We start from the raw sequence: 10,821 nt of genomic DNA, 5'->3' as shown, positions 1-10,821 counted from the left end.
GGTGCGCACAGAAGTAAGCTGTGCCCTGAGAGTTTACTCAACAAGAGAGATGGTGCTTTGTTGTGTGGCTCTGATGCGTTACATTCAAGCCTGACAGGAGCTGCGTGGCCATCTCAGTCCCCACTCATCCCCAAACACCATGCCTAACCCATCTCCCCATAAGTAGAGCCAGGAAAAATGGGAAACTGAGGCCGGGAAATAGGGTGTCGTTCGGTGGGTGAGCTCCAGACCCACTGGCACAATATCTTAAAGGCTTGTGCTTGTTTTTCTGCTCCTGTGGCCTCAGCTGCTCCCCAATACCTCAGGGAAGGGAGGGGCTGAGCTTCCAGCTTTCTCCACAGATGCCACCACAACTACCATCCTCCCAGACCCTACTAACTAGGCATGGGGGTGGGGAGGAGGTCTACTTGCAGGGGGGAGCAGAGAAAATCAGAGACTCACCCAGCCCTATCCTGAGAGAAAGATCAAGAGTGAGGAAGAAAGTCAGCAGGTGACTGCCAGTTTTTACCGTCATCAGCTGGCAGGATGTGAACTTCTGACAGTTGTTACTGCTGCTGTCACCTGTATCCTGCCTCATGTAGCACCTACCAACTTTTACTCCTGGTTCTTGTTTTGGGACCTGGGGGTGGTGACCTAAAGGGCTAGAGCTCCTGGGTCCTTCACCTGAGTGCTCCTGTGCAAAATGTGTGTTTGCGTACAAAGGGCAACAGACATGCAGGTGCCCCAGATGAAGGCTTAGCAGACCCAAGAAAAGAGGAACTGGGCAGGCCAACAGGTCAAATCACTGGCCCAAGGTTCCTGGGGAATTGGTAGCAAAGCTAGCTAGCAGACACTGCTGGAACTGGAGTCCAGTCTCCGTCTCCCAGTGTAACACTCGCATTGCCTTGCAATGCAATCAATCCTTCATTTCTTCTGTATTTGTTAAACATTTACTGAGCACCTACTATGTACCAGGCACAAGTCAAAATGGCAGTTCAGGACAGCACAATGAGCTCTTTGATGCCAGAAGCCCTGGGTCATGGGGGAGCCTGGAAGAGGAGTCACTCCCTTAACCTGGGGAGGCCAGGAGAGGTTTCCTGGAGGAGATGAGGCTTGAGTAGAGACTAGAAGCCGAGAAGTGGGGGAAGTGATCAGGGCAGAGAAAGCAGGTGACATGCAGGACATGTCCTTGGACTTCATGAGTAAAGCATGCTCTCAAGGCGGTGGTCCGAGAGGGTTGGCAGGAGCAGGTCACAGTGGGGCTTGAGTCATGTTAAGGAGTTTGGACTTGGTCCCGAAGCTGGTGTGCAGAAATTGAAGGATTGTAAGCAGCGATGGCATGATTGCTTTGGTTGCAGTTTGGAGCATAGGTTGCAGGGCCTAGCCTGGAAATCTACAATATTCCAGGTGAGAAATGAGGAGGGTTTGCAATAGACTTCAGCAATAGAACAGGAAAGGAGGCAATAGTTGCCAGAGACACCTAGCAATTAGAATCAAGAGCTCTTGGAGAGCAATTGGAGGTGGCCAGTGAGAGAGAGGGAGGTGTCTGGGGTTCCTGTGGTTCACAGAGAGGAAGCAGGTGAAGAAACCAGGTTAGAGGCAGAAACAACGTCTAGCTTTGGACAAGGTGGGTTTATGGTGCCTATGGGAGATCATCCAAGGGGAGAAGAGCAGAAGACAGCTAGGTGCTTGGCCTGGAGCTGAGCAGAGAGCTCCATCTGGAGTGGAACCTGATATTTTGAATCAAGGGCAGGGATAATTAACTCTAGTTTACACATAAAGCTCAGAGAGTTAAGCAACTTGTCCATAGAACGTTACACTACCAGTGAGCAAGGACATGAACTCACATTCCTGGGTTTCAAGTTCTGTGACGCTCAGGTTTTATGCTACTTCCCCTGCCCCAGGATGCTGCAGCTTCTATGAGGGGAGGGGGCTTGGGGAGAAGGAAGCAGGTGTCTGAATGTTTTGTCTCCTCCCCACGTGCCTTCTGCCTGAAATTGGACTTGCCCAGAACTTGCAGGCAGGGGCATTTCTGGGTGGCTTGGAGATATTGAGAGATGCAGGGAGACATATTCTTGTCTCTTGGTAACCACAAGCCCTCAACCTACAGGGTTAGCACTTTGGTGGTTGTCAACATGTAAGGATGTCACAACCACGAAGTCAGCTGGGACTAGGCCCACAGAGCCTGGTGCTACTACCACAGCTGCCTCAGCAGCTCAGGAACTGAGGTACTGGAGACACCCCTACCTGGAACCCCTCATCTCCTTCCCTGACTAGCTAAATCAGGCCTTCCCACCTACTGTCTCTCAGGGGGTTGTTTTGTTTTGTTTTGTTTTGTTGTGTTGGTTTTGGTATGTGTGTTTGGCTCCCCACGAGACGGTCGTAAGCTCCATAAACCTGGACTGGGTCTGTTTTGTCTACTTGGCATGTTTCCTAACTCCCGGTTCACATTTGTCAAATGAATGAATAAATGAATGAAATGCCCTTAAGATTCAGGCTCTGGGCCTTAGTGAAGGCAGCTCTTGTCTGTTTACTGAATGTGCTCCAGCTAGCAGACTGTCACTTTCAATTCTGCAATTGGTGGTAGTGGTAGAGGGGGTAGGGTACCGTTTCCCCAGCCAGGAAACAGATGGTGAAAATACTTCACACACTGCTGCTTCCCCCAGCACCATTCTGTGCCCCCATTCTATTGCACCCAGCTGCAGCCCCAGCTCCTTTCCTAGGGCTGAAACGGAATCAGCCAGATGGGCTCTGCTAGCCAACTCCCCTTCCTTCTAACTCTGGGTACCAAGCTGGGTGGGATGAAAATTCTGTATTTAGTAAACTGTTTTCCCTCTTCTCTTCACAAACTTCGCAGGCTCTCTCAATCCTCCTTAACTTGTGCTCACACGTCTTTTTTTTTTAATACTCCAAACACCATTTTTCAGGCTGTTAGCTTAACTCACTGTACTTCAGTCCAATAACAATACATTCCTACTGTGTGCCACGCACTGGACCAGGTGGGGCGTGGCGGGAGTACACAGGTGAGCAAGACATGAACCCTGCCCTCTAGGACTCACAGGCGATTGGATGACATAGACATGCCCGTTTGCAATCTCTGTGGAGAGAAGTCCCATATGGCTGGAGAACCAGACCAGAGCTTTTATAGCAGGCAGCTAACGGGTCTCAGGAATCTTCCTTTCTGAGAAGGGGAAAGGCGTTCAGGTGAAGGAAACACAGAAGCAAACGCACAGTTGGAAAAAACTGTGCATGGGTGAGCAAGGACAAGTGGATGCAAACATGGGAGAGAAGCTGCAAGGGCAGATGGGGGCTATTCCTGGAGGCTCTTGCATATCAGGTGAGACTGATCTGAACCCAGTGGGCAGTAGGGAACCATTGAAGGTTTATGAGCTGTGGAGGGATAGACTCTGAGCTGTGCTTTAGGAAGCTTAATAGGGCTGTTAGGAGGATGGCCTGCTAAGGGGGAGGCAGAGGCAGGGAGACCAGTTAGAGGGTTGTTCTCTTATGGGCTGTAGGAGGGCAGTGACAGTGGAGAGAAAGGAGCTGATTTTCCTGTGTGATGGATGACTGGTGTTTCTAATCTCCCCCACAGTCTGAGCTTGGTTTGCCTTCCCCACTTCTCTTTTTGTTTTCTGGTTTTTCCCAGTTTAAGTAAAGAAGGAAATTCACAAACAAGACCAAATGGCTCCCCCTTCCTCTCCCAGCCTGGCTGTCTTTTGGCCCAGGTTCTCCTCTGCTGGGTCTTAGTATCTGGGATCCCTCTGTAGAGATCTCTTTTTGCTCCATCCCTGTCTTCAAATGCCTACCCTTGGGAACCAGGGAGCTGTGCCTGAGCAGTGGGTTTGTCAGTGAGTCATAGAAGTAGCACCAATTTATTCCTAGAGTTGCCGGTCACCAAGGTACCGGAAAAAGGAGGGAGACCCTGCCCTTTCCCAAGGAAACTCACTTCGAGTGGGCCTAACAAGACCCACACTAGTGAACAACTAGAGATCTGTTGAGAATTGGAATATTTCCCCAGCTCAGAGAGAGAGAGAGAGGATCAGTGTGCCTTGTCTACCCCACACAGTTGGTAGGTGCAGAAGGTGGGTGACCCAGCATTTTGCTTCAGTCTCGTGCCCCAGACATGGCACTTGGAGAAGGGAAAGCAGGGATCCAGTGGCGGGTCACTGTACTGAATCTTCTTGATTTGCAGTGGGAGAGCAGTCCACCCAGAAAACTCTGGAGTTTTCTCAGGGCGACTGGGAGGATGTGGTCTGAAACCCATTTTCCTTGTACCTCCAGAGTTCTGGACAGGTAGTTTGTAGTCACCGTGACGTACGTCCACAGCGTCTGCGAGGGGCCAGCGTCCCAGGGGATTCCTAGGCCCTGCAGAAGACTCGTGGGGCTTCCGTGACCTCATAGGCAAAGCTGTCTCGGCCCTCCCTAGGGGGCGGGGCTCGAAGCATCCGGGCTCGACCTCGGCCCCGAAGGCCATCGAGTCCTGCCCCTGCCTGGCCCGGGACACGCCATGGGACAACTGATCGCCAAATTGATGGGCATCTTCGGGAAAGAGGGTAAGGGACGCACAGTGCATCCAAGCGACCGCTTTGACCCGGCTCCCACCTGGGGCTCCCCGGATCTGGGGTCGCCGGAGCGGATGCGCTGGGGGACCTCGGGTTCGGAGGGTCGGGCGTGGGCGTTCCTCGCCGGCTGCGTAGTCTCCCCTGCCCGCTCCCCACGGGCTCCTCGCGGGTTGCGGGCTTCCGAGCGTCCCCAGGGTGCAGGGCTGGACGAGCCTCCTTCCTTGGGTAAACGCCGCCGCGGGTTTCCTGCGGTTGTGATTTCGGGCTCGGTGCTTTCCCCAGACTCCTTCTCTTTTGGCAAACCCAGAGCTCCCCGGACCCTTCGGACAATCACTTTTCTGGAAATGTAGATCGAGCGAGGTGGGGCTCATCCCCCATCTCCACTGTCGGGAGGGGAGCAGGTGTCCGGGGCTCGGTGGGGAAGAAACCTGTCCTTTACTGGAGGTGGGGGGTGGCGGCAGGGGAGCAGAAGCGGCACCGAGGAGAAGGTCCCCCAGCCTGCTGGGGACACTTGTCTCCTTCCTGGGAGGCCTGGAGGGTCACACAGTACCTTGGCCATCGCGTTTGTCCCTGACTCTGCCCTTACCCCGGACGCCTCCAGAGCACAAAGTTATCATCGTGGGACTGGACAACGCAGGAAAGACCACCATTCTTTACCAGTTGTAAGTGACTCCGGGGTGGGCGGGGGACGGGATTTGGAACTTCCTGTAGCCAGGAGGGGAGGTGTGGGGAATGCTGCTGGGACCTTCCTGGTTTAGTGACCCCCTCAGTTCAGCGGCCCCCGGCCTGGTATTCGTATCCTGCTTGGTATGGGCAACCCCGGCCCCTGCCAAACGCGGCTGCAGACTTGACGTTGTCTGAACCTGCCTCGTAGGCAGGCAGGTTCTTCCCACCTCCCTGCTCTTCGCTCCTCCTAGCGGCAGGTCCCCCCCACCCTTGCTAACTCCTGCACCCCATCTTTGCGTCTTAACTTTCTCCCCCTTCTGCAAACTTAAAGGAGGATGCCAGCTTTGGGTCCAGCTGGGTTCTGTAGCGCCTGATCTGGCAGAGTTTGGCACTTGTGCTGAGTACCCTTTGGAACTTTTCCTGAAATTCTCTCTCTGGATGGCATCTGTCTGGTTCTGGAGCCTCCAGAGTATTTACTTAGGACAAATTTTCCTCTGAAAAAGTGATATATGTAAATGGTTTTTAAAAATTAGAAGAAAAGAAAAATCCAAACAGTACAAGAGTATACAGTGAAAAGTAAATTTCTGTCTCATCCCTAATTCCCAGTTTTACTTCCCATCCCTTCCAGAGGCATTCCTTACCTATAAAATTGTGTTTTCTATGTCACTGTAAATATCACCATCCTGATGGCCTCCCTTGTGTCTCGTTTTTCTAACTCCTTGCTATTCAAAGTGTGGTCCACAGACCAGCAGCATTGGAATCATCTGGAAGCTTGTTAGAAGCGCAAAAGGCTGGGCCCCAGCCCAGACCCCCTGGATCAGAACTGCATTTTAACAAAACTCCCAGGTGATTCAACTGTATATTACAGAGTGGGCAGACGGCTCTATTAAGTCTCCGCTATCTGGGGTCCAAGCCGGGACAAGACTTGGTCTCACGCCTGTCTGCATTCCCTATGCCCAGCAGAGGCTCAATTAACCAGGGTTGAGTTGTTCTGAACTAGATTCAGCCTGATTCGGGAGCAGAGTGCTGGGAGCAGCACTGGGAGTGGGCTGGGCTGAGTTCTTCCTGCTCTCTCCTCCCTCCCCAGCTTGATGAATGAGGTGGTCCATACATGTCCCACCATCGGTAGCAATGTGGAGGAGATTGTTCTGCGAAAGACCCACTTCCTCATGTGGGACATAGGCGGACAGGAGGCTCTGCGCTCCACCTGGAACACGTACTACTCCAACACTGAGGTGAGGGGGGCATGGGAGCTGGAGGGGCTGTATGAGGGTAGCCAGCCCTAACCTCTCTCAGCCTGGGTTCCCCCACTTGTGAGACGGAGATCATAATAGTGACCTCCCTGTGTTGCTGTGAAAATTAAATAATAAAAAAATAGCTCATACATGTGTGTCAGGTACTGAATGCAGCACAGCGCCTGTTAACATTTTTGGAATATTCCCTAGCAGCTTTGTCTGTGCTGGCAGCTTTCTGTTTGAGGCATTGAATGGGGTGGACCCTTTGTCTCCTTACTTTCTCACTCTGACAGCAGTAGAATTCAGTGGTTTCATTCCTGGAATGAGACAGAGACGAGTTCAAATTCTAGCACTGCCACTCACCAGCCATGAGGCTGAGGGCAAGATATGTCACCTTGCGGAACTTCAGTCTCCTGATTTGTAAATGGGGAAAATAATACAGTTAACCCTTGAACAACATAGGTTTGAATTGCATGGGTCCACTCATACGTGGGTTTTTTCAATAAATATACAGTCAGCCCTCTGTTTCCCTGGGTTTTGCATCCATGACTCAACCAACTGGGGAATTAAAAGCAGTTTTTTTGATCCACAATTGGGAGTCTGTGAATGCGGACGGTCAGCTGCATGCATTGTTCTATGCCATTTTATATAAGGGACTTGAGCATCTATGAATTTTGGTAATCATGGGGTCCTGGAATCAACCCCCCCCCATGGATACCAAGGGAGGACTGAAGTTTTTGGGGAGTCAAAAGTTATATGTGGATTTTCAATTGTGCCCCTAAGCCCTGAGTTGTTCAAGGGTAAGCTGTAGTTCTAGTTTTACAGGGCTGTAATGAGGCCTCAATGAAGTGGCATGCAATCGAACGTTGTGTACACTCTGTGTCTGGACGGAAAAAGGAATGAAAATGGGACTAGGGCAATGAGATCTTGAGACTGGACAGTTTGTTTGCTGTGGGGCTCACTTCAGGGTAGTGCAGAGGCCAGGGGGGAAGCACAGTTGTACAGGAGGCACCTTCACCGAAGAGAAAGGCCACCCACCACTCACAGTTCCCTCTGCTGGCCAGTTCATCATCCTTGTGATTGACAGCACGGATCGAGATCGGCTGCTGACCACTCGGGAGGAGCTGTATAAGATGCTGGCCCATGAGGTAAGCCCCCTGCAGTTGGGAGAGAGCCCAGGATACTAGCTCTGTGACCTCAGCTTACTCACTTAGCCTCTCTGAGCTTCATTCCTGATGCCCCACTCTCTAGGAGCCCCTAGCTCAGCAGCTTGGTCAGGGCTAGTTTGTCCCAGATGAAGGACAATAATGCCCTCAGTACAGTTGATAACAGAAGCCAAAATTGCTGGTTCGGGTCCTGATCCCACTTCACACTCACTGCGGGACCCCAGACAGATCATTTTGCCTCTCTAATCCTCAGCTTCCCCAAGTATAAATTGGGGAGGATCATGAAATTCCTCCCTCCTGGGACTGCCGTAAGGATGATAGGAGCCAATTAGGAGGCTCCACAAGCTGTTGGTGTGCTTTGCTGGGGCTGCTAGTGCTGGGGGAGGGCCCGCATCCCCACCCCACCTGGGTGAGACTCTCTTGCCAGGACAGCATGGGAGTCAGGTGGCACTTGGGGCACTGGGAGGGGAGCTGGGCCCTGGCAGGCTGACTCGGGCTGGCTTCCTCTGTCCACAGGCGCTGCGAGATGCTTCCGTCCTGATCTTTGCCAACAAGCAGGACATGAAGGACTCCATGACCACCGTGGAGATCTCTCAATTCCTCACCCTTAGTGCCATCAAAGACCACCCGTGGCACATACAGGGCTGCTGTGCCCTCACCGGGGAAGGGTTAGTGGCTGCTCCCTCTGAACTTCCAGGGCCTGGCCAAACCAATGAACGACTGACCGTCAGAACCTTCTCCTATCGCTCCCGTCAGAATCTGGTTCACAGGTAGCCAAGTCAGTTGAGCACATACTCACAGCTGAGATGCTGTGGGTAAGCGGTGAGCAGGAAAGTCCCTGCTCTCCAGAGGCTCGTTCTAAGGGGGAAGAGAGGTGACAATCTACCTCATCACAAACATTTTAGGTACTGATAAGTGCTATGAAGAAAGTGACACGGGCTAACAGTGATAGAGGGGCGGGGATGGGTCTGGTTTAGCTCTCGTGGTCAGGGACAGCCTCTACTAGGAGGTGGCTTTTGAGCTGACAGCTGAATGAATTGGAGACAGCCATGGGAAGACCAGGTAGGCAAGCCTTCCAGGCAGAAATCACTGACTCTTTCTGACCTTGAATTTTCTGATCTGTAAGGAGGAGGGTGATTATACCTACTCCCTCCCAGAGTTTCTGTAGATTGTAAATGATACGGTTCATTCAACATTTATTAAGCACCTACTGTCCCAGGCACTGTTCTAGGCACTGGAGAAACAGCAGTGAACAAAACAGACAAAAATGCCTGCCCTCATAGAGCTTACTTTCCAGTGGGAGGCAACCGACAACAAATAATAAAAATAGAAAAATATATGGTAAGTTAAAAAGTGCTAAGTGCTCAGGGGAAAAGTCAAGTAGGCAAGGAGACTGGAAGTATGTGCAGGGAATGTTACAATTTCAGATAAGCTATCCAGGGGGGCACTGCTGAGAAAGCTGCTAAGTAATCACCTGAAGAATGTGAAGGAGTTAGGTCACGGTCACATGGAAAGGGCCTCACATCAGGTTTGGAGAACTCCCTTTCCTCTTCCCTCTCATAGTGGAATCGCAGCAGGCTGAGGACCTGGATGGCTGGTGAAGAAGGGGAGACTTTAGGCAGATACGCTCAAGGAACCACACATTTCTGCTAGTGTCTTGCCAACCCCTGGATCAGGAAGACCCCTCTCCGCCAACCCACACAGTTCAGTTCAACCAGATTTCCTAAGTACTCCCCATGTGCCATGCACTGTACCAGGTGATAGAGACGTGACAAGGACACCCGTCTCCTGCCCCTTGCTGTGGCATTACTCACAGTCTAATGGGGGAACTTGCTTACAGAGTCTCTTCCCAGGCCTTTGACGTCACCCTGGCACTGCCTCCAGTGATGGAGTGGGTAGGAAGGGAGCATTGGAGCTTTGCCCAGAGATACTGCTAAGATGGGGCTCCAGGCCCCTTCCTTAAAGATGTCCCCCTACCCCCATCTCCCAGACATCCAGAGGCTTCTGTACATTGCCTTCCTAACCTTCCTCACATATGTAGTTATGGAATTATTTGTTTAATATCCATCTCCTCTGCTGGATGTAAGCCCCAGAGTGTGTGTCTGTTTTTTCACCAGTAACCTCAGCCCCTAGTGCAGTATCTGAAGCATAGTAGGTACTCCGACTGTTTATATTTGTAGGTTGAAAGATTGGATATAACTTTGGTCATCCCCTCAGTTGGCTTTGGGCAGGGGCTGGGTCTTGAAGGTCATCATCCTCATGGGAGATGCTAATCCTTGCCCTCTTCCTCCCTCCCTGCAGACTGCCTGCTGGGCTCCAGTGGATGCAATCTCGGACCACTGCCAACTAATGTCCCAGCCTGAGGCCAACCAGAAACTTTGGGGTTTTGTATGGACTATGTGGGTGGAAAACCCAAGTGGTTATTTATTACTTTTCTATGATTCTTGGATGGGAGCAGGGGTAGCTATGGACAAATGACATTGCCACTGTCCACCCAACCCCTGACAAAGCAGCTAGACTGCACACCCTGAACTGCTGTAGACAGAACAGCAGGAAAAGCTGCCCTTCATTCCATGGAAGCAGGTGTCCTTCTTGGAGACACCAGAGAAGCTCTTGGATGTGTTGGGCGATTAGGAAGTGGAGCCTCCTCCCCTCAGCTCTCAAGTTCTCTGTAGGAAAAATGGAGGGGAGCAGAGTAAGAGACTGCTGTATTTCCTAGACCCCACCCCTTCACCCCAACCCCAGCTTTCTGGCTCATCAGCCATCTTTAGGCAAAGAAGATTATAGAAAGATGAAGGGGGTGGGCTCAGAGGAAGGAGGGCAGACTCAAAAGCTGGGAGGGGAGAAGGAGTGGGACAGGACATCACAGACAGGGACAGTCCTTGGCACCGAATGCAGTTCCACTCCTCCCTTGTCTTCCCATTCCCTCTGAGATGCTGGCTCTGACCCCAGCTTTTGAGCCGTAAGCCACCCCATCGTGTACCCTTCACTCCCAGTGTCCTTCCAGTGTGAATCCCACTTCTGCCAAGTGTCCCAGGTTCGTTCAGCGTCTGCTTATTTTGTCTGTTTTTTTTTGTAATGATTTTTTCACACTGTATTAGGATTTTTATAAAGGTATAATAAATGCCATTGAAAAGTACTCCCCTTATTTCTGCCTGCTTGAATAGCGGCCCTTAGGGGTTGGGAAAGCCCAGGAGTCCTAGCTACATAGAG

General features: G+C 51.6%; 1 protein-coding gene across 3 annotated transcripts; it reads left to right on the top strand.

Moving 5' to 3' along the window:
• Positions 1 to 45: 45 nt before the first annotated feature.
• ARL5C (ADP ribosylation factor like GTPase 5C) lies at positions 46 to 10,717 on the top strand. 3 transcript variants are annotated; one of them, XM_033089769.1, is made up of 7 exons: positions 46 to 2,207; positions 4,261 to 4,532; positions 5,143 to 5,203; positions 6,295 to 6,442; positions 7,507 to 7,590; positions 8,125 to 8,276; positions 9,910 to 10,717. In XM_033089769.1, the coding sequence occupies exons 2-7, from the start codon at positions 4,487 to 4,489 to the stop codon at positions 9,956 to 9,958; spliced, it is 540 nt and encodes a 179-aa protein (XP_032945660.1). In that variant the 5' UTR covers positions 46 to 2,207; positions 4,261 to 4,486; the 3' UTR covers positions 9,959 to 10,717. The 3 variants fall into 3 exon arrangements, with proteins under 3 accessions (XP_032945660.1, XP_032945661.1, XP_032945662.1); XM_033089770.1 differs by lacking the exons at positions 46 to 2,207; positions 4,261 to 4,532 and adding an exon at positions 4,726 to 4,901; XM_033089771.1 differs by lacking the exons at positions 46 to 2,207; positions 4,261 to 4,532; positions 5,143 to 5,203 and adding an exon at positions 5,997 to 6,053.
• The last annotated feature ends 104 nt before the right edge of the window (positions 10,718 to 10,821 follow it).

The sequence above is a fragment of the Rhinolophus ferrumequinum genome, chromosome 21 (genome assembly GCF_004115265.2).
Source record: "Rhinolophus ferrumequinum isolate MPI-CBG mRhiFer1 chromosome 21, mRhiFer1_v1.p, whole genome shotgun sequence".
In the NCBI taxonomy this organism is placed as follows: domain Eukaryota; kingdom Metazoa; phylum Chordata; class Mammalia; order Chiroptera; family Rhinolophidae; genus Rhinolophus; species Rhinolophus ferrumequinum.
Note: the sequence above shows the minus strand (reverse complement) of the source record. Positions and strands in the feature narration are given on the sequence as shown.

Bases quoted from the DNA above. Each gene is read 5' to 3' on its own strand.
- ARL5C (XM_033089769.1), top strand. From the start codon at position 4,487: ATGGGACAACTGATCGCCAAATTGATGGGCATCTTCGGGAAAGAGG. The intron at 6,443-7,506 runs GTGAGGGGGGCA...TCTGCTGGCCAG, and splicing joins CGTACTACTCCAACACTGAG to TTCATCATCCTTGTGATTGA. The intron at 8,277-9,909 runs GTTAGTGGCTGC...CCCTCCCTGCAG, and splicing joins TGTGCCCTCACCGGGGAAGG to ACTGCCTGCTGGGCTCCAGT.